Source organism: Schistosoma mansoni, chromosome 5 (genome assembly GCF_000237925.1).
Source record: "Schistosoma mansoni strain Puerto Rico chromosome 5, complete genome".
In the NCBI taxonomy this organism is placed as follows: domain Eukaryota; kingdom Metazoa; phylum Platyhelminthes; class Trematoda; order Strigeidida; family Schistosomatidae; genus Schistosoma; species Schistosoma mansoni.
In genome coordinates this window covers 692,875-718,692 of record NC_031499.1, presented here as the reverse complement: position 1 = coordinate 718,692, position 25,818 = coordinate 692,875, and the positions used below count along the sequence as shown (strand labels likewise).

At 40.5% G+C, this 25,818-nt stretch overlaps 2 protein-coding genes across 2 annotated transcripts in view; one reads left to right on the top strand and one right to left on the bottom strand.

Annotated features, from left to right (window-relative positions):
• Smp_154540 (hypothetical protein) overlaps window positions 1-4,171 on the bottom strand; it is a gene marked incomplete at its 3' end in the record, with an annotated part of 51,918 nt that extends 47,747 nt beyond the window's left edge. The window contains exons 1-2 of the mRNA XM_018797559.1: window positions 4,102-4,171; window positions 2,782-3,066 (exon numbers count right to left, since the gene is read on the bottom strand). Of these exons, the coding sequence (XP_018652589.1) occupies window positions 2,782-2,961 (180 nt within the window). The 5' untranslated portion in view covers window positions 2,962-3,066; window positions 4,102-4,171. The remainder of the gene's footprint in view (window positions 1-2,781; window positions 3,067-4,101) is intronic.
• An 18,641-nt stretch (window positions 4,172-22,812) lies between these two features.
• On the top strand, window positions 22,813-24,472 carry Smp_154530 (putative mitochondrial ATP synthase B chain). The gene is made up of 6 exons (XM_018797558.1): window positions 22,813-22,850; window positions 22,887-23,038; window positions 23,070-23,244; window positions 23,276-23,439; window positions 23,474-23,680; window positions 24,222-24,472. The coding sequence occupies exons 1-6, from the start codon at window positions 22,835-22,837 to the stop codon at window positions 24,399-24,401; spliced, it is 894 nt and encodes a 297-aa protein (XP_018652588.1). The 5' UTR covers window positions 22,813-22,834; the 3' UTR covers window positions 24,402-24,472.
• The last annotated feature ends 1,346 nt before the right edge of the window (window positions 24,473-25,818 follow it).

Sequence of the window (25,818 nt, the reverse complement as noted above, 5' to 3'; positions counted from 1 at the left end):
TGCGCCACACAAATTATTCGATTTATGTAAGGGCTGGGATACTGCCGGGTGCACAAACCGAACAAGGTGGTTTTCTTAGGGAGCCACACCCGGAGCCTTTGACCTAAAGGTCTAATCCACAAGGCAGTGGAGCAACGTAAGGAGATATAGTCCCATGGTAGCCGGTGACCAACAATAGGTTCATAAGCCATTTGTTCCCTCAGGATCCTGGAGTCCATGTGCACCATTGGTTTGGAATCAGGGTTTTCCAACTCCCCTAGGTGGACTTTCCGTGTCCACCACCCCAGTTGACGCGCCGGACATTCGCTTTCCGCCCTCTCAATTTCGTAAACAACACCGTCGCCGCGAGAAGGCAGTGAGTAGGACTTTCCTGGTAATGGTTGTATGCACGTGGCCATGTGAGAGCATTTCGAGAGGGAGGGATGACTCTACCCACCCTCAGCTGCACCAGGGCATTAGGAACCCCAAGTGATGTAATCATGTTTGTTGCTATCACAAAATAAATATATTATATTGCGTTGCAAGTGATGTAATATGATATATCTATTTTGTGATGGCAACAAACATGATCCAATCACATAACATGATTTACATTTAGTTAGTTCATGGAACTTTAAATATTGAAGTCAAATCAATGTATCCGGGGCGATTAACGAACTTCACAAATGATACTTTTAGAATTCTGAATGAGTGATCACGCGATAATTTTACCTAGTCTTAGTTAACCTACAGGAAGTTATGGTAGGACAAAGACGTTAAGAATACCCACTTTAAAGTGGTGAAAAGACTTCGTACAACTGGTTGCTGTGTTCTCGATCTTTCATAAGCAAATGTCTCAAAGATGTTGCTATCACACAGAATCAACAATTTGATTGTCATTGCTTCTAGGGATTAATTCTGCCAACGGTAATGACATCAGTAAAATCACAAATCTGAAGTTTTCAACTTATTATTGACTACTAAAGCAAGCGAAAATTCCTGTAAATCTACAAAATATTTTTTATCTCAGTATCAAAAGCAGTAGAGAAATTTGAAGGATAATTAGTGATTTAAAATCGCTATATCTTAATGAAATGTTGTTCAACTATCAAAATAATTGATGATGGATTATCTTACTGACTGGAAATTGAATAAATCATTGATTTGATTATACCAGAAGCTAAATAATAGTGATAAACATGCAGGAAGATAATCTAGATTATTTATTTGATGTCTAGATAAACAATCGGGAAAAAGATCAGCATTTTTGATGGAGCGAAAACGAGTAGGAAAAAGACGAAAATCGAACGATAAGAAAAGTAAGGCAGATAAAACTACGGGGAAGCTATAGCATATACAGATATCCTTTTGATTTTATGGATATAGTTTTGTCTTACACTAATACTGCTTCAACTATATTAAAAAAGAAACAACTTTTCAAAACTGGCTGATTATTACACCATATGCCATGGAGAAAGAGATACCTACTTAAATGCCGTAACTGGTAAAAGAGTGAAATGCACACTTCGGTAACTTTTAAGTTGTATCAGCTATCACGCTTGTTAATTCGTTAGAAGAAACTGATCTAGTTATTTTATCGTTCGGCAAACAGTGAATACATGGGAATAACTAAAGTTATAAATAAACATTGATAAGGACAAATGAAACAAATTGATTACAGTATTGCTTATTGTTTCGAGTTTTGAGTTCTATTTGCTAAATCAAGCCTATGTATAACATACGGATGCCTAACGAGAGTTGCAAGCTACGTTCTCGAACAATTACACCACTTTCAATAACTTGTTTAATGTATTAACTGTAGATACACAATTCACTCCTAAACTATCGTTAAATAATTATCTCTTTATTGCTCCGATTTACAGTGACATGACTTAGTTGTGTACACATTGCGATTTCCTATTTGTGTTGCAATGTCGTCACATGGTTAGTGTATCCAGCCCCAAGAGTATTTGAGTTAGGAAGCCAATAGAAAAAATCTGCCTGCTGGCTTAGCCCTTTTATTGGACACAAGGTTAAGTGTCAACCGACAAGCATTCAGATTCGCCAGTCATTGTTATTGGTTGAGAGGGGGTTTTTGTGTCCGGTTGAACAGGAGGTCGTGGTTTGATAGACAATAAGAGGAATAAGTCAGTAACGGGGTCGATGATACAACTGGCCCCATAATCAACGTTCTGAGTGAGCCGGCCCCATCAAAGAAATATAATTTGTTATTTATTAATTCTTTACAAAAACCAAACAAACGCCTGAGAAAAAAAACGAAGTAATGCGTTACTTTTAAGAGTATGTGTACGCTACTCAATCAGTACAAAAATCGCAATCGCAGTACCCGAAATAACATCTACTGGTTACGCAAACAATTACTGACATTGTCTTCATAGATAATGTATGTTTAGATTATCCGAGGACGCACAAATTCAACCATACATATCTATTAAGAAAACTTGTTTTGAAATATTATCGAAAACGTGTTTGCGGAATTATAATGTACAATAAGAAACTAAATTAACACAGTACTTTTATTTCACGACAATTGCTTATTTTAGTGTCACTTATTTGAATCTGTTGTATTTAAAGGTATTGACAATGAACTTTATTGTATTTATAGTAATTGATAGAAAAAAATCAACGCCGTAAAATGTCTTGTACATCAAATCACTACTTACTCAATATTTATAGAGTTAACGAGATATTTATGGAGCTGATTAGCTTGGTAAGAATATAAAAAAGGCACAAAATTATCCTGAGTATGTCATTTATCAGCCTCAAATCTCAATAAGTTACCTGGAATTCATCGGAGGCATGACTTATGCTAACAGCACCAATACGAGCCCAGTCGGCAACAAAAGAACGACCGTAGCCATACATTTCCTGGTTAACAGGTGGTCTGTTGATATGATTGCAGCGGTGTGTATGTATATTCCACCATTCTGCATAGTATGTTAGGGGTACAGTGAAGTCCATTATGTAAACAACTTATATATTTTGCAAAGATCCCAAAACCGTTATTTTTAGGTGGCTTGAAAAAACACCTTTAAAACTCTTGTATTGGCAAACCGTCAAATTGATCTAAAACACAAAATAACAAGAAACTCGAGTGAATAACGCAAAAAGTATACAGGAAGCATTGACACGAGACATTTCAAAATATGACTGCAAAACAACTTCAAACTTAGACCTGGAGACTAGTCAGGAGTGGACAGTAGGGCTAAAAAAAGAAGTGTAAGGCTGAGGAGACGCCAGTCAATAGCACGCAATGATGTCTTGGACGATGCGCAGAGTTCCTAGAGGGATAGTTCGTCTGGTCTGCCGCCCACATAGCATCAATCAGACTGTCCTATCATCAATGGCAGGTGATGACTGATCTACCTGACGAGGCCAAAGTCCGCGAGAAACTTCAGCTTTTGAACCAACGTGAGTTACCAGATCCAGAAGACTTATTCCCAGCTCTTTTCAAAGTGAAATACCTATGGTCAGGTGAGTGGCTGGATTGTTTAGAAATAATGTTCCAACATCTTGTAATGAGGCGATCGTTGTCCCAATCTCTAAGAAGGGACTACCTCGTCTATTTCATTTATTTAAATAAATAAATATTGGTACAAAGAGGTACCAAACTATTAGATCTTGTGGCAGAGTGGATGCCCTGTTAACGTATGACGTGATGAGACCGTCAATCAGAGAGCAGCGAATTATCGATTGGAACAGTGACACACGAAAACCGTACGAGCAGTCTAGATTACGTATTGGTCCTGCTTTCCGCCTAGTCCAGTCAGTTAAGTCCAGAACACCAATAACAGCCTCTGCGGTATGAACCATTATATTTCAAATATACTGAGTTTATATACCAAACAGACTGACCACATCGTACCATAAAATAGAAAATAGCATGTGTACAAGATTTGACCAAATGTGGCTGTGAATGTGGGAGGCAGTAATTAATAGACTAGGGATAACTCAAGAATGGTAAATCGTATAATGATAGTTTCTAGTTCAAAATAAAGCTCATGATAAGGGGAACATGAATACGAATAGTTTAGTTATTTAGCAATTATACGATAAAAAATATATGCCTAATATTGGTTCATAAATAGATCCCAAAGTTACCATTCACTATTGTTATCGGGACATAACACAGACACATATGCGCCACATAAATCATTAGATTTGTGTAAGGGCTGGGATACTGCCGGGTGCACAAACCGAACCAGGTGGTTTTCTTAGGGAGCCACACCCGGAGCCTTTGACCTAAAGGTCTAATCCACAAGGCAGTGGGATGATCCTGAAAATTTCCCGAATATAACATTCAATCATCAAAGACGTATCAGTGGCGACGGGAAAAACTACAATGAGTATTTCTTTGGAGCAAGTAGAAGCTTATATGGAGCGTCAAGAAAAGTGGTTTGAACAGTCTGAAATCAGAATCATGGAAGCCCTTATGCAGAGATTATGCATGTCCCAACAAAACTCTGCTTCTGCTGAGTTACAAGTATCCCATACTGATTCAGTCATTAATACAATCCGTGAATTTAATTTTGATGGTGTAGCAGGTGTTACTTTTGACTCTTGGTTTAAGAATTACGAAGATTTGTTCCGTATTGATCTCTGCAGACTGGATGACGCCTCGAAAGTCAGAACACTTCTAAGGAAACTTGGGACGACAGAACATGAATGCTATAGTAACTTTATTCTTCCGAAGAACCCACGAGACTTTAGTTTTGATGAAACAATTAAAACCCTGTCTCAAATCTTTGGAGAACAGTCATCTCTATTTAATATCCGTTACCAGTGCTTGAAGATAACGAAAGAACCAGGAGATGACTGGGTGAAACATGCAGGAATTGTGAACCGAGAATGTGAGAGGTTCAAGTTGTCTTCCATGGGTGAAGACCAGTTTAAATGCCTAGTATTTGTCTGTAGCCTGCGTTCACCCGAGCATGCTGACATCCGAACGAGAATCCTAAGCAAGCTTGAACATTGTCCTAACATGACCCTGCAGGAAGTAACTACTGAATGTTAAAGGTTAGTGAGTTTGAAGCATGACATCTCGATGGTAGAGAATGCTAACCAGTTCCTCCACGTCAATGCTGTCGAGAGAAAAGTCTTACAAGGTTCCAGCACGCAGAATTATCTTAATGACAGCGGCAAACCATCATCTTCATGCTGGTTATGTGGCGGTTGGCATTTCAAAAGGTTTTGTACGTTTAAAAATCATCGTTGTACTACGTGTTCCAGAAAAGGATACAAAGAAAGTCATTGCACAACCCGGAAACGCCGTCAACCTAAAGTGTATTCTAAAAGATTCAAGCCACATACAGCTAAAGTGACAGTAGCTGTTAACAGAACCGACTCCCATAATCGTAGAAAGTATGTTTCTCTCAAGATTTATTTATTTATTTAAACACATAAATATTGGTACAAGGAAGCACCAGATAAATACGCGCCTCACAAATCTCATTTGATTTGTGTGAGGGATGTGATACTGCCCAGGTTATTTATTTATTTATTTAAACACATATATATTGGTACAAAAGGGCACCAGGTACATATGCGCCACACAAATTATCGTTAATAGAGTTCATCATTTCATTCATTTGTGTGTGGGCTGTGATACTGCCCGGGTGCCCAAACCGAAGCAGGTGGTTTTCTTAGGGGGCCACACCCCGAGCCTTTGAACGAAAGGTCTGATCCACAAGGCAGTGGAGCATCGTGAGGAGATGCAGTCCCATGGTTGCCGTTGACCAATGACAGGTTCTTCCGCCATTCGTTCCATCAGGATACTGGAGCCCATGTGCACCATTGGTTTGGAATCAGGGTTTTCCGACTCCCCTAGGTGGACCCTCCGTGTCCACCAATCCGGTTATAGCGCCGGACATTCGCTTTTCGTCCTCTCACTTTCGTAAACAACACCCCCGCCACGAGAAGGCAGTGAGTAGGACTTCCCTGGCAGAGGCTATATATTCGCTGGCCATGTGAGAGCATTTCGAGAGGGAGAGTAGACTCTCCCCACTCTCGGCCGTACCAGGGCATTTGGGGGCCCAGGTGCCTAAACTGAAGCAGGTGGTTTTCTTAGGGGGCCACACCCCGAGCCTTTGACCTGAAGGTCTAGTCCACAAGGCAGTGGAGCATCGTGAGGAGATGAAGTCCCATGGTAGCCGGTGACCAACGATTGGTTCATACGCCATTTGTTCCTTCAGGATACTGGAGCCCATGTACACCATTGGTTCACGTGTAAAACAAAAAGAAAATATCTTAGTGGCAGCAATTGAGACGGAAGCAGAAGTACATTGAGTATTGGAAGACGCAGTCGATGGTTTACCAGTTACTTTCAAAGCCATTAAAGAAGCCACGGGAAATGACAAGACATTAAGAGAAGTTGGTGGTTATCTCTTCACCAAGCGGCCGAACCGTCGTTTTTAAGGAGAGATGTTACAATATTTTCGCCGACGAGACTCATGTTGGTCGATTTATGTATTATGTTTGGCGACAGAATTGTTGTTCCAAAAACATTACGCCACAGGGTTCTGAAACAATTCCACAGTGGCCACCCTGGCATCAATAAGATCAAAGCGTCGGCTCGAAGCTATGCTTACTGGCCTACAATGGATCAAGATATCGAAACCAGACGCCGCAATTGTTCGTCGTGCCTGCAAGCAGCCAAAAGTCCAAAGAAGTGTGAACCACAACAATGGGAAAAACCTAATAGTCCCTGGGGGAGGCTGCACGCCAATTTTGCCGACCCAATAAGAGGAAGAATGTTTACCGTCATAGTGGACGCACTCATAAAATGGCCACAAATCTATGCCATCGCAAATTGCACAGCCAGTGAAAAGATTAGCAAGTTATCTGAACTGTTTAGTTGCTTTGGAGTTCCGGAAACTTGATTGACCGATAATGGATCACAATTCACGGCAGAATCATTCAAGCAATTCTGCAACATTAATTGAATTGTACATATACGCTCTCCACCCTATCACCCCCAATCAAATGGACAGGCTGAGCGCTTCGTGGACACATTCAAAAGAGTACTACTAAAAGGTGAAGGCGAGGGGACAAGTCAGGTAATTACGAAATTCCTAACAGTTTATAGAACTACGTCTAACCATATCGTCCCAGATGGGAAATCCCCTGCTGAAGCAATGTTCGGGAGAAGCATTCAAACTATATTCGACGCCATTTTGCCACCTAAACCAATGGTTGGATGCAGACAAAATCAGAATATCCGGAGTTTTAACGTCGGTGATAAAGTGCTCGTCAAGTCATACAATGGAAAAAAAATCGTTGGAAACCTGGAGTCATTGAAAAGAGAATGGGAAATGTTCTATACAAGGTGTGTGGGACTTTCGGAACGTGGATTAGACACATTAATCAAATGCACAGAGAAAAAAGGATTCTAGACACTGTAGATAGTCCAGTGAGGCTTCCGTTAGAGATAATTACAGAGACTTCAGTGACAGGAACCCCAACAGACACTCATAGACAATGGATACCAAGGAAGTCCGAACGCCGCAGAAAACCTGTTATTAAGCTGAAAGTAGACCCGAAGAAAAAGTCTTATTCCTTGAAAGGGGGGAGGTGTTGGGATGATCCCGAAAATTTCTCGCAATAGACATGACTAGCTTAGGATCCGAATATAGTGTTCAATCAACAAGACTTATCAGTAAGGAGATGCAGTCCCATGGTAGCCGGTGACCAACAATAAGTTCATAAGCCATTTGTTCCCTCAGGATCCTGGAGTCCATGTGCACCATTGGTTTGGAATCAGGGTTTTCCAACTCCCCTAGGTGGACTTTCCGTGTCCACCACCCCAGTTGACGCGCCGGACATTCGCTTTCCGCCCTCTCAATTTCGTAAACAACACCGTCGCCGCGAGAAGGCAGTGAGTAGGACTTTCCTGGTAATGGTTGTATGCACGTGGCCATGTGACAGCATTTTGAGAGGGAGAGCGGACTCTACCCACTCTCTGCCATACCAGAGCCGACTAGATCCAAATTATCGCCTTCCACAATACTTTACAGATTATTTCAAATCTGTGGGATATTGGCTTGAAAGGGGCAGGCTAGGGTTCGTTCTGGTCGTGGATCTATTTGTCATACGTCCACCCCTTTGCCAAATACTAAAGCACAACCATACTGCTAACGGGCCAACAATCGTTGTTTGTTGGTACCAGCCCCACCACTGATTCGTTAAACAGGGCAACACTCTGGGATTGTCTGTTAAATGAGGCCGTATCTGAGAATTTCATTAACATCTTGAACGCTATACACATAAACATCTCAACCAGAGTGGGAGGATGCAACCACGTCTTCTGCTCAAGCAGTCAGGTTAGGGAATGTTGCTCAATCTCCCTAATCCCCTCCAACTTTGTCATTAATGACATTCTAGAAACACCTCTAGTGAAGATAAGTAATGGTGGTGCGGAACCGTTTCCTGGAGAAAGAATTTCCGATCTTGAACCATGATGATATTGTCTTACGGTGCGAAAATACTCAAACCATACAATCTGCACTTAATCAGGTGTGTTATAACTGTTATATGTTTCTCCTTATTGACCCAGCTATTCCTATTGCTTAGTATTCTTGAACACCAATACACTCGACAAGTCCCCAAATCAGAACACGGTTGAACAGGAAAGAAATTATGTTCCGAATAACAAAGGTAGATGTAAGTAAAAAGCACAATAAGAAATACGTTGGTATATTTATAGTTTTTACATGAGATTCTAGAGTCTTCTCCAAGTATCAACCAGAGCTGATTAGCTAATTCTTAACCAATCAGCGTGCACCAACGCAATCGTGCATGGAATATGCTTTGATCCAATCTATGTCCCGCTAACACGCCTTCTAAATATTTTTACAAAATTGATAGCAGCATGGCAATTCGAACTGTACGTACGTACGAAGTTCTACGTTGTGACTGACCGACTGACTGATAGCAGCATGTGCCTGAACGCAGTCCTGTTGATAAACAATTAGTAGTCAGAAAGTTCGTGTATCTGGTTAGTTGTGCGAGTGCTAGTGGTGGCGTGAATGGTGAGATCGTTCTACGTAGTGAACGCCAGGGAGGCTTATGCAAATTTGGGCCATCATGATGCGAATTTTGCTGTAAAAGGTTAGGTTTACAACGTGGCGGTAAGGGTGGCTTTGCTCTATGCCTAAGCAACTTGGTCTCTTTGAGTTGAGGACATTTGCTACGAATGTCCACACTGTGTTCTATTTGGGGACGTTCGGACTAATTGGAGAAAATGGAGAAGTGGTTGGTTTATGTGGCATGGTCCCGAGGTATGAAAAAGATCAGCCACCAAATGCCCTGGTACGGCCGAGAGTGGGGAGAGTTCGCTCCCTCCCGAAATGCTCTCACATGGCCACATGCATACAACCACTACCAGGAAAGTCCTACTCACTGCCTTCTCGCGGCGACGGTGTTGTTTACGAAATTGAGAGGGTGGAAAGCGAATGTCCGGCGCGTCAACTGGGGTGGTGGACACGGAAAGTCCACCTAGGGGAGTTGGAAAACCCTGATTCCAAACCAATGGTGCACATGGACTCCAGGATCCTGAGGGAACAAATGGCTTATGAACTTATTGTTGGTCACCGGCTACCATGGGACTACATCTCCTTACGTTGCTCCACTGCCTTGTGGATTATTTATTTATTTATTTATTTATTATTAATGATGGGGGAACTGAGATGTACAACCAGAAGAACTCTCTCAGTTAAGAAAGTTATAACCACTCTTTATGAAGAAAGTAAAAGAAGGTTAGAGCAGGCTCCTCACTGGCTTCTATTCTGAGCCATATCTGATAACGTCTCTAGCCATTGTGTTGCACCATCTCTCGGACCCCAGCCAGGGAGTTGTCAAGGTCCAATAGAAGCTAGCCCTTTGTAGCTTTCTTTCATACCACGGCACCATGTCATACACTGACCTCCTCTCTGCTTTTTCCAACCAGTCCCAGAGTCGGCAAATAATGCATGACGTGGAATTCTCTGGGACGATATTCGTAGAACATGTTCAAGCCACCGAAGTCAGTGTTTCAAAATGGTGGCACCAATTGAATTATCGTCTCTGCGCCCGAACACACGATGCCGAACCTCTGCATTACTAACATGGTGTTGCCACTGGATGTCAGCAATCCTTCGGAGACAACGATGATCGAACACAGAGTCGTCTAACATCCTCAGCATAGAGTAAAACTGCTCTCACCGACGCGTTGTAGATCCGACCTTTCACAGCCAGACTAACATCACGAAGGCGCCAAAGATGGCCCAGATTGGCATAAGCCGCCCTGGCTTTCATTACACGTGCATCGATCTCATCACTCACGCCACCACCAGCGTGGTTTCCCTTTGTACCAATATTTATGTGTTTAAATAAATAAATAATAAAGTGCAGGATTGGCATCTCTTGGACTATCACGACCTCCTGGTTGGGGTCTGAGAGATAATGAAACACAGTGGGTCAAGACGTTAGCAAGCATGGCTCAAAATATGAGCCAATGATGGTTCTGAGGTGATTCTTTTCTACGTTTTCATAAACAAACAAGTTGCGTCACATGGAAGGACTGTTATTGAGATCACAATCCTATCTAGGTTAGACAATCATTGAAAACCTGGGAGCACCATATGGTCATTTCGTGCTAGCAAGAAAACAATCTCTAGACTCCTGTCAGTTAGTCAGCAACAACTTAGGACCAAGCACATGTATGCATCGGTCCAAGTTGCCATACCTCATTAGCACAAGATGAACACCAAATTTGTAGATGTTACTTTAATGGTAGTAATATAGAAAAGAAAGATTGTGTATAAGGATATAATACAGAAAGAAAGAATTTGTTGGTAGAGAGAAAGATATGAAGCAGTCTTACTCTCACGGTTTAAGGAAAGGCAAAGAGTGTATACACCGACACCACTGTGATCGATTCTGAGCCATGTCACCCACAGTTTCCAACCATTGGTTACGATAGTCGCGCAGACCACGACCAAGTAGTCTGCATCCACCAACATGGCTCGGACTAGAAGTTAGTGACTTCAAAGAATAATGCCACGTTTTGGTTTGGCTGCCCCTAACTCTCTTCCGACCGTTGCTGCTACCTAGACGTGGTGGTCGGGCTTCCCTTTCGTGATGAACCAATCGAGCTATACTGGCTGCAACAATCGTTCCTCAAAGTCCTACCATGCCAGGCAGGTCGGTTAAAGAGCGGTAAGACTAAAAGCAACAAACCCAAGGTCTGAAGGCGAAGTCGTACTGCTGACTGTACAGAGGTGTGACAGCATTAAGGTGTTTCCTTCAGACAACCAGTATAACAGCGATGCTGCCTTACCACAAGGAGGGGTGGGGTTAGAAAAGGTCGAACCTAAAAATACACTCCTCACCTTATCTCACGAATATCCGTCTCCGGCGATAAGGTCCCAACAAGTACGGAGCTAGCACAAAAATTACCCGCAAAAAGGTCGTGTGTGACCGACCTCAAGCAGTTGTTCCTTGGGCACTGCGGTCACGCTCCCAGGTTATTAAGACCACTTCTAACCCGATTTCCTTTTCAGTTACCCCTAGAAGAATCCTACCACGGTGTGGGCAACCGGGAAGTGATAACTGCCCCCATACCTCTAACAGCACTCAAGACCACTGTATTCATAATCAATCTCCTTCTTCACTTCCTACTATTCCTTCTACCTCGACTTTCAACACTAAACTTCTTACGGTTTCCTCCTCAAGTGTCACCATAGCCAACGATTCTAGTGCGTGAAACTGTCCCAGGTCTACTAAAACCTCGTTCCAAACTACACATTGGAGCCTTCAATGTTCGTACCATAAGTCAAATCGGTCAACAGGCCTCCTTGGCTAAGACCCTAGAATCTCGTATGCTGTATGTATGTATGTTGTGTCTCCGAAACACGCATACAAGATCCCAGTGTGGTCGTTCACTTGACCTCACCTCGCCAAAATGGACAGCCAACGAAATACACCCTCCGTGTATCTGGCGACCCCATGACTAGTTCTCGTGGACTTACAGGTGTAGGCATAGCACTTAGTACAAGGGCAGAACAAGCACTACTAGAATGAATCCCCGTTAACAGTCACCTGTGTGCTGTCCAGCTAAATGGCTCCGTAAGAACTCGGAAGACTAGGGACACACGTCGTTGCCTTTTCGTCGTTTCTGCCTACGCTCCCACCGACTACAGCCCTGATGAAGTGAAAGATGACTTTTACAGAAAGCTCTCTGAGCTTCTTCAGAAAGCTAAGCGCTCAGACATAGTAGTCGTAGCAGGTGACTTTAATGCCCAGTTAGGCAGCTTAAATCAAACAGAACGACATTTAGGTGGGTATTTTAGTATTCCGGCTCAACGAACCGATAATGGTGATCGTCTGTTGCAGCTATACTCAGACAATCGTTTATTTTTAGCAAGCACTAATTTTAAGCATAAGGAGACATCGCCTAACATGGCGACCACTTGAACCAAACCAACGATGGACTCAAATAGACCATATTGCCATCAGTCATCGTTGGAGAGGCTCGGTAGAAGATTGTCGATCGTATTGGAATATTTGTTTAGACTGATCACGCTTTAATACGAGCACGCATTTGTCTGCACCTCACAGGACGCAGGAAAACTAAACTAAGAAGACCCATTGGGATTGAACTGGAGGACGAGAAAGCCAAATGTAAATTCCAGGAACAACTGGGTTCACATCTAGGTAAACGAGACTGACCCAGATGCTGCTTTGAAAGATATACGAACAGCTGTGGAAACAGCAGTAACATCTATTAACAATTTAAACCATAGGTTACAAAAAACCAATGGATTTCTTCTAAGTCTATTTCACTGACGGATTCTCGTAAATCCATCCCATCAGGCTCTGAACACGACGAAGAGCGTAAACAAATTAGATCTAGGTTAACTAAAAGTCTAAGGAACGATCGTGAGCAGTGGTGGGCAACGAAAACAAAAGAGATGGAAAAGGCAGCAGCTGTAGGCAACACCAGACAGCTTTCCAGACTAATAAAATAAACCGGAATTAAGAAGTCAAGTGTAAGTGAGACAACCTCGGAAAAAGACGGAACCCTTATCTGCTCTCAGCCCAGACGTTTAGAACGATGGGCGGAACACTTTAAGGAGCAGTTTAGCTGACCTTCAGCTACTGCACAACTACCCACTATTCCCAGAAAAACTGAATAGAACACTGAAGTAGGCCCTCCGACCCCGAACGGCCACATTTCGCAGCCGTCAAGTAAAACAGAACGAACTGCCGCACAGTATGCTCGTCCTTTGACTGATGGACGGATATCTCGCCATCGCCATAAATGACGTAAGTTGGTAAAAGCCAAACGAGCTTTTTGAATCCGTGCAGAGATTTCGCCAGAAACCAACCCATTGAGACTGATCAGAGTTCTAGACCCATGAGTCATGGTCTAATGATGTGTAAGTCTAACTTCAAGCTATCTGCGATATTTTGCGACCATGTTGCACTACCTTCTGCGTATAACTTCCTCACACTAAACGTGGTTGAACAATGGTCATGGTTTCTTACTAGGGCTTTCATACAAGGACGAAACGGCCGTTCAGTACTCCCAAGTTTCCAGTGGTTGTCTGATTTAGATCGGTTAGTGATCTCAATTGACATTCAACAATCGTCACGACTACACACTAGAAGGATTGTTCCCGGTTATATTTTCTAACTGACCTGTTTCGCCCAGTATGTGCAACTATCAATTACGCGTCACTGGAATCGCAGTAAAAGCCATATTGGCTTTAGGTGACATCCGAGATCTAAGAATTTCACGCAACAACAATGAAAATAATTCAAAAAGGGATTTCCAAACTAGGAGTCAAGCCTGAAATAATCACCTGGTCGGTAAAAATACAATCAAAAGAGACTCGCTGCATTTGTGGGTGTGGGTTTTTGCTAGCTCAGCCTTATGTTATATACATATCAATCATGAAGTCATATTAGGAGGACAATAATGAATGGTAACTGTTGGGATCTATTTATGGACTAATACTATACATATGTTCTTATTTTATAGTTGTGAAGTAAGTAAACTATTCACATTCGTGTTCCTCTCATTAAAGCTTTTATTTTGACCTATGGACTATTATTATGCGATTTGCCGTTCTTGAGTTATGCCCAGTTTATTAATTACAGTCTCTCACAACCACATCCACTTTCGGAGAGACCTTGTGCAAAAGTTATTTTCTATTTTGCGGTGTGATGTGGTTTGTTTGAGTTATATATAAACCCAGTATGTTTGAAATATATGATTCATATTGCGGAGGTCGAGATTGGTGTTCTCAGTCAGTCAGTCAGTCAGCTACAACGTAGGACCAGGCACACATATGCATCGGTCCAAGTTGCCATACCTCGTTAGCACAACAAGATCAACACCGGATTCATAGAAATAGTTAAGTTAGTGGTGGTAGTATATAAAAGATAGGTTGTGTATAAGGATATAGTATAGGAAGGAAGAACGTTATGAAGCAATTTTAGTCTTAAGGTTTAAGGGAAGATAAAGAGTGTATACACTTACGCCATTGTGATCGATTCTGAGCCATGTCACCTAGAGTCTCCAACCATTGGTTAAGATAGTCACGCGGACCCCAACCAGGTAGTCTGCATCTGCCAACATGGCTCAGACTAGAATTTAGTGACTTTAAGCACTGATGCCACATCTTGGTTTGGTCGCCCCTAACTCTTTTCCAACCATCCCCTACACTAGTCAGCATTGCATCGTGGTAATCGGTGTTCAGGCATACGTAACACATGGCCTAACCATCTCAGTCGATTAAGATTCATCACCTCATCAACTGATTTACCATCATTCCCTAATACCCTGCGTCGAACCCCACTATTACTTACCCGGTGATCCCATCAGATGCGAGCAATATTTCTAAGGCATCTGTGGTCAAATACTAGTAACTTGACAGCATCTACTCTTAATGGCCACGTTTCACAGCCGTAAAGTAGGACAGAACGAACTGCTGCGCAGTATACTCGTCGCTTAATTGATAGAAGGATATCTCGTCTTCGCCATAGGTGACGTGAGTTGGCAAAAGCCAAACGAGCTTTTTGAATCTGTGCTGAGATTTCGTCAGACACCAACCCATTAAGAGTTGATCAGATTGGTGTTCCGAACTCAACAGGCAGAGTTAGGCAGGAAGAAGGGCCGATAAGAACTCTAGAGTGCTCGTACAGGTTTATGCGTTATTGGTCTGGTCGATAAACCACTGTTCTCTAATTGGCGGTATCACTGCGTCATATATTATTAATAGGGCGCAAGGCCACGAGTTATAATATAGAGCATGAAATCCCAAACGTCGACGGTCAGCTGCAAGCTCGATTGATCAAAGCTTGTTTTGCCCTCATTTTACATAAATCCAAGGTTCTGGATGGTATTTATTTAATCAGAACTGGTTGGCGTCATAGTCTTATCGATGTGAGTAAACCAATGTTTCACACAACTTACACTTACTCCGCAAGCACTATTATTCCGAAGTGAACTAGCAATTAGTCCATGTAAGGACGAGAAACTAGTTGTTATTTACCATCACAAATTATTCCTTGCAATTCCAACTACTTAGCACTAAGTATGTAGTATTGCACACCCCCATACATAATGTCCGAGCCAGGTACATATGTATCTGACTGTACGCTACATTGCCCGGTGATAGATCAGTCTCTATGTCCGATTATACCGACTAGAAGGAACTTACAGATAACAGATGAAAATTGTGAGCTGGTCAAATCTATAATCATCACTGACTTTTCTCGGTGTAATGTTGGGTGGAATAAAAAATAAATGGTTTAGTTCTCATTTTAGCTTCCCAGCCAACAGACGTGAAATCAAGACAATTGTCAACTATATACTAAATTCATACAATTAAGTCACATTGCAAACATTAACATTAACAAGCAACAAACCAATGAAAACATAAGCCGTCCATGACAGTATGACAAAAGGGTTGCCAAGGTCGACCCCCAAATTTCCAATGCCTAGAAAGCAAGAAGAATCACCGACTTCTGCAATTGTGATAATTTAGTGTCTTTCTCAGTCTCTGTGACGCTATAAACATGACATATTTTTATTAGGAATGTTCGGTGTATATCCGTTAACTGTGTAAATATGACTTATACTGCTCATTAACCGATCTCCGTTGTTCATTACTGTAGAGTATCGAGTGCATAGTTTGTCCGTGTCCTTACCCCATACTTTTACGATCAAAGGAACACTGTGTGAATTTCGGTAATACTTCTCACAAACAATAACATTTCGAATGTCCTCTCAGATGACCATTATTAGATGGAAAGAGAATGTAAGACATTATTACCGAAATCATCTCTCAGTATATGGTAAGCAAGTTTCAATGCACCTGCTAGCTCGAGGCGAGATAACGGAAATAGGTTGAAGCACCTCACTCTGTCTTCATTAGGTAGGCCAATGAGACCTTTCACCATTTTATCCCTTAACCGTTGAACTCATTCAAATACATCTGCTTCATACTTGAAGCAGGAACTCGCTGCCTAAACCCCACATTCTCAACTTCTGGTATAAAACTCAAACGTTTCTTCACCCTTGTGTTGAAATGACCCACGAATGGTCTATAAATTTCTGAAGCATCTGGAAACAGAAGCTTTACAGTGACTAGAAGTTCTAAGGTCGTTGCTTATGACTTCCAGATCTTTATGATCGATTAATTCAGGTAACACTACTTCAATTGTTGTGTAGTTATATGAATCGTCGCATTCCTTTATTGGCATCACTACACTTGCTAGAATTAACACCTTGTAGTGGCTGGTACTATGTCAAGCAAACATAGACTATTCTGACCTATAGACAAACCAATTTATTCGTTCTTATCAAGACACATTTTTGCCCTGTCACTTGTTCATTTATTAATCCTGACTGTTTTTATGTGACTGTATGTGTTAATTGCTTGTCCCATTTATTTTATATCTATGGTTTATTTTTGTCTGAATATTAATATTGAGTAACTGTTGATTAAATGAAGTTGAGTCATATGCCTCCTCCGATCCGTTTCACTTCGCTCCTCTGATAATCTGTCCAGATCAACGATCTGATGAAATACATGTACTCGAAATCCATTCTCGTATTTGACTTATTCCATTATTCGCTAACGCAAGTCAAGTAGATAAAAATATACGAGGGTTGGCAGCATGTGTACTTCGACAGCAATCTTCATGCGATTCCATCGAAGTCAGATAACAAACGTCGTCGATGGCAATCATCGCCAGGACTATTTGATGTTACAATGAAGGTATACACTCAAATCTAATGACCATCTATACACCCATTCGGCCAGTGTTATCCTATCTGACACGATATATGGGTCTTCAAATCTTGTTTTCATCGATAAAGAATGGAACTGATGACCCCAACAGTTTTTTGATCATTTGCGCAAGCTAAAAAAAGAAGAGGACTGAGAGTCTTACCTTGAAGGACACCACATTTCTCACATTCCCATGTTGATAAAGCCTTGTTCACCAGTGACCGTAGTCTCTGATCACTAAGAAGGTTACTTATTCGGTCTCTATTTTCATAATGGATTAAAAGATTTCCCACTTTTAGTTTAACACCCAGGTAAGGCCTTGTAGAAGGCCTTGCTTAATTCTGTGAAAACTATGTCCGTCGGAATATTACTGTCTTTCGCTCCAGTCAGACCTTGTCTTGAGATGCGATTTCTCAAGCCTGAAAGAGCTTCCCTAAAATCATTTTGTTCCCTGAACGAAAGGTTATTCTCTTCCACAGAGTTCGGGATAATCATCCGAATAATATTTATTCACTCGCTTGTACCAGAAGTGGAAGAATCTTATCAGTTTTGAATTTGCCCCGTTATGTTCGCGAACAAACTTTTTGTACTGTTTTCAAAATCCCTGACCAATTGTTTTTCAGACTAAAGTTTACCTTTGTTTATCAACGCTTTATACGTGTTCTTAATCTTACAACAAATGTATGTGTACTGTAAAAGAGCCTGTTGAGATAGAGGTATTACAATGCTCTTCTTAGTTTTGAAAGTATTTTCATCTCTTTAGTTATCAGTGGTGAACAGCTATTAGGTCTAAGTGGTATTATGCATGATATGAACGGGAACAAAACTACGTTAAATGTACCTTAAAATATGGACCAGGTTTCTTAAATTGATGAAGCAGTGTTTACTGACCAAACCGTTGTTGACAGTTTTGTTTGCTCACCACACATTTGGGCGAGATGGGACCCGATCACCTCTTATGTCACAAACCTTAAAGATAAATGATAAAACAGTATGATAGCTGTTTGCTGATGGTAGAAAAACACCTAGAGAGGCAATAACTTCGGCCACGTGAATGACTGACGAATCTTACAAAGAAGATCCTTGGTTTGAACGAAAACGCAAGGAATCGGGTCTATGCCGTATTAAAGCATGCTCCGTTAAAGTCATCAGAAGCCTACTGCAGAAATTAAATTCCAGATTCTACACAGGGCAACTCTGTATAATCCCAGGTGCATTAAAATATATCAGGAATCTGTTACTTTTAATCCATGGCTGAATGAACTCTAAAATGACGTCATCAACTGAACAAATGTGGCTTCGGTAGGTGACACCGAGTATAAATGTATAAGCTTCGAATACAAGTTCACAGCTGGTGACCTCACAAATGCCACTATGATGAGGTCAGCAAACACAGGAACGACAATTTTTATTATTGGACTACAGATGGGATAATTGGCCTCAATTCGTCCAGTAATACTTCTGGTTCATGACATCCACTTCATAGAGCACAAGAATTTGTGAATAGAACTTTTAGAGGAAGCGATTCACTCATATAGACCTTGGTAGCATTCACTAAGCAAAGGTTTTGGTCACCATTTTACCGACGGGTTTCTAGTTTAGCTGCAGTCACCTGCCCTCTAGAGACATGTCAGGCCCTACACGAATGCCTATTTCATATTATTACTCTTAATGACTTGACTTTGAGGACTAAATAACGAAAGATTTCGTTGTTCCTACGACCCTAGGGAGATACTTAGCAGTCTACATGGTGCAGATTCAACATTTCCTTCGGTCATATTTTTTTTATCTGAAATCCTGAAGAATTACCCGATAAGATGCCCAGAATAAATGTCCCCAATATATTTGTAACGAGCATGCATCAACCAATTGATTTCTTCGGGCTCGCTTCTTATTGCTTCGATACGGTCCCAATGGGTGTTAGTCCAGCCGTTTATGTACACTAATTATTGTCAACGTGGTAGCTATTTGTGGATTTATACATTTTGTAGTCCAGTAAGTTTGTCTCAAGGCGGTAGGGTTTCTGAACACCATTAACCAACAGATTACAAGGCAGGAAGTTGAACATTTCCGATGTGAAAACAACGAGGTGATAATTCGAGTGCTTAAAACTGACTGTTCCAAAGATAAATACGTAAGTAATTTATTTAGCTGATAATATGTAAGAAGTCGGAGTCGGGGGAATAAGAGGGAAGACGGAGACGATAATAATAGAGGTACGAAGTGGTTATAGGCTATGTGGTAGTGATAACCTTGGTGGTTTTCGAGACATGTATCAGACACAGCTAGTTCAGGGAGATGGTAGTCAATGGGCAAGTATGAGTTTGTCGTCTCCTCATGAGGCTGACCACTTAGAACCCTATGGTCACTTAGGCTCTTAGAGCACTCCATTTTGGATAATCTCTTAATCATAAAAAGTGCGAGCCTACTTTGGCACTCACTCTTTAATGTGCAGTCTTCCGAGGGTTGCTTTCGAGGAGTATGGTAGTGATGATCTGGTAATATGCTCGTTTTGAAATAGCTTAGTGTACCTAATATGTTAAATGTCTTTATCAGATCACTTACTGTAGCTCGACGAGAATGATCCAAGGTGCTGGAGTTTGTCCATGTGATGTTTATGTTTTAGTTCTACCACTCACTTATTTGCTCGTCCCTGTACTTGGTATAAAAGATTTCTAACTCTTTTGGAGAAAGGGTCGCGACAACATTGTGGACTTCAAGTTGGGAACGTTCGTACGTTTCAAACAGTGTTCGGAACAACTCCGGGTTGATTAAGCCAAGTTGTTTTTGCATAAAGTGGATATGTGGGATTATGCTCTACTTCGTTATTAGTACTACTATAATAATTGACCTAATCCTAAAATTATAGAGTTGCCATGATGTGACTACCTAATCTATAAGATCTTAAGTGGAAGTCACATCACTATCTAAAATGACTCGTCCTATCGTAATCATTACCAATATATGATGGAGAATATATTTATACTGGAGATTGAACAATATATTTAATATGAACAAAAGATCCAAGTTACATAAGAATGATTATGCCTGAAAGGCTGAGCCATGCCATCCAATGAACTCAGTCGAATGAATGCTCTCGCGTTCACCATCATTTACCTCCTTTTAGTGTTACATGTTGAAAGTCAATTTTCCAGTTATCTCATATTCATCTTTGAGAGTTGTGGTTAGGACTAGTACCACTACAGATAGTTGTATTAGGCTTTGCTACATCCCCTGTGTAATTTGAATTGGTGTATAGTCTCTTGTGTTTACAGGTCAGATATCACGCTATGAGGAGACAATCGGGGGCAGGTTTCCATGGAGAGTATAAGCGTCTCGGGACAAATGTGATAGAATTTCCATGATATGACATTTCAACAGGTTATGTTTTAACCCACTGTATACTGCCTATCCTTCTGAAGTCTTTTTCCAAGTCATTCACGTGTCCAATTGTTGGATCAGGGTCGGTTGTTTCTCGTAAAGTACTCGAATTAATGTTCTGTGAAATCAAATTTTTTCAGGTACGCTAGAGTTAAGTATAGTCTCAATTCGAAACTTGGGTTAAGTATTGTGTGACTCAATGCGGCAGCCTACCAAAGATTTATTAACTAAACTTGCTTTGTTTGAGTGAGTGGTTCTTTTCTTTTTCTCATTTGTTTCTGCACTTCTTTCCACTTCCCGTCACTCGAGACAGTCATATTAGGACATGATGGAACAGTGACGGCCTTATCCGGGTCAACAGCTATGACTTTAGAGTTGTGACCAACAACATCCAGTGATGTTTTACTCTTTATTCCGTAGGAAATTGTTCCTTCCCATGTTTCGCATTCGGGTGCTTGACTTCTACGGTAACGGTACTTACTACAGTGTCACATTATTCATTGTCAGTACTCAAGTTATCAGTGTGGCTACTATGAACTTTATGGCTAGCCAACACCAGGAGGTCCATCACCTTTTGGATCAGTAGCGTTTAGCTTGACCATTAAGACTGTGATAATTAGGCGTATTTGAATTCGAAATCAATCAGGAATCAAGTGCAAAGGAATCATTAGTTCATACAAACACCACATTCGCCACAGCTTAAATGAGTATCCAAATTTCTGCAAACGTTTATATTTCATATCCTTAAGTTCATCGTGTCTCTCTGACCGAGTTTTGGATAAAAACTCTGTATGATTTGGAATATAATCATTAATATTAGAATTAACAACCGAGATTGGAACGGACTCACCTGCGTCCTGGAATGGTATACAATCACCATGTTCGTTGTGTACTGAAACCACTAGAAGTTAAACCATTGTTTTTCCAACACTATCCCTCCCACAAAATAATGTTGGGTTTTCATATCCCGAAGTTGTGAATGATGTGGCTTCACTTAAAACATATTTCTCACATTGACCAGAGTATTCATTAGAAGTAACTTCATGATAAGGATAAACAACAGCTGATATGAAATTATCCGAATCGTAATCAAAATCGTGCTCATTCAGTACTCGTGCTTCTCGATAAACAAGTTTCCCATAAGAAGAAAATGCATTATGAGGATAAATAATATACGAAATGACATTAGGATTTGATTTTTTGAAATGTTTTCCCCAAATTTATTAAAAACGTCGTTGGAGAGTAATGGATTATTAAAAAAATAAGCATCTATCAAAACTGCATCAGATTTTTGATGATGATTTTATTCATTCCACATATTTCTCTCAGTTTTATAAGAAATTTCATCAAAAATATGTGAATCGTTAGGACAAACCGTATCTGGTACAATAACATGAAAAACCCGATATAAAGTTGATTGACTAGAAGCTTTTGCCTCACAATGATTCTGAGTTTTATTTAACTCTGGACTGCTTTATCACTCTATACTGTTTTTCAAAATCGTGGATAAAGATAAACGATTATTAGAAACACTAAACTCAGTATAATCAGAATTACAAAACATAGCATTGTTCGCAGCGAAATGAATGGAAGTGTTACTAACCGACTGAATGTCTCCAATCTCATCACATTTAAAGAATTTGGCATTATGAAACGCACACGAATTACATGGGTGACAAACTTAGATCAAACTGGTGCTCATCTTCGTGAACTGATTCACAATTTCTCAATGAATTATCTGCATGACCTTGATTGTGCATTGGACTAGGAGGACATAGTAAAGTAAGGGAATTTCTGATGTCCTGACGAATCATTTTATGAAAATTTTCTTCACAGCAACCAAAATTTGCACAATTTACATGGTCCAGCAGTAGTTGCTTGAGAGTTACATTAGGGAGTGAAATCGGCTTGCACAATTATAAGTAGACAGGTTCAATTGGAAAAATCAACAAAAATACACATGATACTAGCGTGAGAATCAGTTAAAAATGGAGTGCTACGGAACAAATTGAGAAGAATTTCAAAATGTGAGTGAATAAACTCAAAACAAAGTAGAAAAGTATACTTTTAGTGCAATTAATGCACAAAAGCTAAGTTACGTCACAACAAGTACGAAATCACTGCCTTGTTTAAAAATGAGCTTAACAGTCACAATCGGACTCGGGTGACGCGCGATGTTTCGTTCTTCCAGTAAGTTTTGTTCTTTGATTCCATCACATTGACTAGTTTTAAGCTCCACAGGTAAATATGGAGCTTATATTAGGAACCTTAAAATGTGTTCAAGCTTACATGCTGTGGCAGGGGTCACCCAAAAGCCAAATCAATCTACTAATGATCCTATTGTGAAGGCAGAATCAATGGCAAACCAATATGAACAAGTGGGATCTAGTTAAAATCTTTTATTAGTAGGATGTAACTAATTCTATCGCAAAATGGGCCAAAGCTGATGAAATATATTATGGCAATGAACGTGATTTTGCGAACTTCCCAACTTTCAAATTAGCTCGTTGTCATCCCAAAGTCAGGATGGGTGTGTTCCCTGACTCTTGGTTTCGACCATTTTACAATAAAACCGGTGTCACTGGTAACTTTGAATTAGTACTCTTACTTTTGAGGGCCATATATGTTTATGTTTGGTTCGTTTATGTTTTTAATCAACAAAGAGATATGGATATTCGATGGTCACTTCGTGGAATTTACTACGTTCTTGTTTATGAGTGTCTTGATTGTCAAGGTATTTGGCGCTCGTGCTAGAAAGCTCTTAGAAGAATGGACGGAAGTGAGTTAGAAATATTTGTATAACGTGATCTTAGGAAGATGAACAATTGATGTATCATCAACCTATAAATGAAGTGAAAAACTATGTAGACAATACAATAAAAACGTGCGAAACGGAAGTGGAAAGAGCGGCTGCTGTTCCTGAACATGTACGTGCTAAGGAAGAAAACATTGCCTTACAACTTGAAGCCACTTATCGTGAACGCCTTCAAAGTGTGTACCGAACAGTGCATCGCCGCTTAGTAAGTTCCCAGTTATTTATATGACAATGATAACTGAAAGCCTCCATTCAGTACAAACTTTCCATCTCGCTTGAATATATCCAGATTAGTGATCATGAAGTGGCTATCCAAGTTGACGAAAATCCAAACTGGGCACTGTTAGTGAACGTAGTTTGTCTGTTGAGGTTAGTACCAGTTAGTGAGTATTCCAAGATTTGTGGTGGCGGTCGCGATAAGTTTCCGCAGTTTTACCGTATACAATGGGAGACAGCAGAAGCACAAAGCTTCTGTTTATCCAAATGTTCGTAATAAACCATGATTGAACGGTAGACATCAGTCTAGTGCTTTGACGATACACTTAGTTGATCTACTTAGTGATTTTTGTTTTACGAGCCATACTTTTTATTATCGTAGTTCTTGTTTGTCTGAAAAATATCTCTAATCAGTGTGAAAGTGAGCTCAGTTACTTATATTCGTGTAATGTGTTAAAAGAATCCGTACCATGTAACTCTTCCTACGTAATTTCTCCTAATGAGTTATTTCTAATGATTCTCCTACGTAGGAATACCATGTTGAACGTGAAAATACTCGAAAACGTTATATTCAACAACATATGGTGAACTGGGTTGTAGATCACGTGGTCAAAGGAATCACTCCTGCCCAAGAAAAGGACACTCTAACGCATTGTATCAACGAATTGAAACGGTTGGCTCAAGCTTCCAAAGTAACGACACCCGTTTAGCGATTTACAAACCCATAACCACTCTAGATGAGGAAGCAGCCTATTTTAAACCAATATATTAGTATAATACCAAGCTCTTCTTTTCGCTTCTCTAGCTGCTATTATGCTAGATGTTAATTAGTGTGGATAAACTATTGAGTTTAAGATGTTTGTAAAATATTTCAATCCACTGCAAAGCACCTATATGTTTTAGTTGTGTTTTTCAAGATGAAAAAACCGTCTTGTAATTTATCTGAGAAGCCAACCAAGGATTAAAAATGAAACCGACTGGGTCCCAATGAGTAACGTTTTCCAGTCATCTACATTTCCTATTTCACTATGTCACCTGTAACATCTTTTTGGACGGCGGCCTTACTGACTATTTAGAGCTCTTGATTGTGGCCACTAGAAGGACAGAAAGTCATGAGATCGCTTTGCTGCATTATTATGTGTATTGACAAAGTTAGTGGCGTAAGACTTAGTTGACGATTTCTATTAAATGTTGCTATTAACACTATTCAGGTACCAATCACGATATTGCTTTATGGTGGTATTTTAAGGTCTGAAAATTTGTTGCATTAAGTTAGTGATATGTGATTGTATGACAGTGTCGAGCTAGTTCATGTACGATTGGAAGATGTGAGGAATCTTACGAATGTTCTAGCAGTAAGGATATGACATTTTCATTTCGAAGTTGTTGCGGCTTCAAGAATACTAGTAGTTGGTCTTTTGAGAATGTCCAAAAAGCTCTATTTGGGATTTTCTTGGTGGTATTAAGGACCAGTGTGTACATTTGTTATCTTGTACATTGCCGAGAATATAAATACACCATTAGTGACCCTATCCAAATTGTTCCCCTGGGAGTCATTCAACTTATCATTTAAAGTACAAATACATTTCGAGGTCATTGGTCAATATGTACGTAGCCAGTATCGGTAATAGGCGAAGTTAAAGCTCTACTCTTCCCGTCCAATCCTCAGTAAAGTGTTTTTGAGTGGTCTGTTAGGGAGGAGCCCTTGAGATATTTGCTACTTGCTTATAATTGTTGAACAGAAACACCAGGTATGTTTTAATATCCTGCCACTTTACGCCGTCCGGAATGGTGTCAGTCAGTCACAACGTAGAACTTCGTACGTACGTACATCAGTCCGAGTTGTCATACCACATTAGCACAGAGATGCAGCTGTCGATTCAAATCACAGTGGTAGAGGTAGTAAGAGTATAAACAGGAATCCGAAAGATTAGGGTTTGAAGATGTTATTCAAGGAGTAAAATGTAGTGAAATGAATTTGGAAAGAGAAAAAAGGGACAAAGAATTAAGAAGATTGGAATTCGGGAGAACACAAAGAGTGGATGCACCTTCGCCATTGTAAACGACTTTGAGCCATGTCATGCAAGGTCTCTGACCATCGGTTGCTGTCATCTTGCGGATCCCAAC

Bases quoted from the DNA above. Each gene is read 5' to 3' on its own strand.
- Smp_154530 (XM_018797558.1), top strand. The intron at 23,039-23,069 runs GTGGGATCTAGT...TTTTATTAGTAG, and splicing joins TGGCAAACCAATATGAACAA to GATGTAACTAATTCTATCGC. The intron at 23,245-23,275 runs GTAACTTTGAAT...CTTACTTTTGAG, and splicing joins CAATAAAACCGGTGTCACTG to GGCCATATATGTTTATGTTT.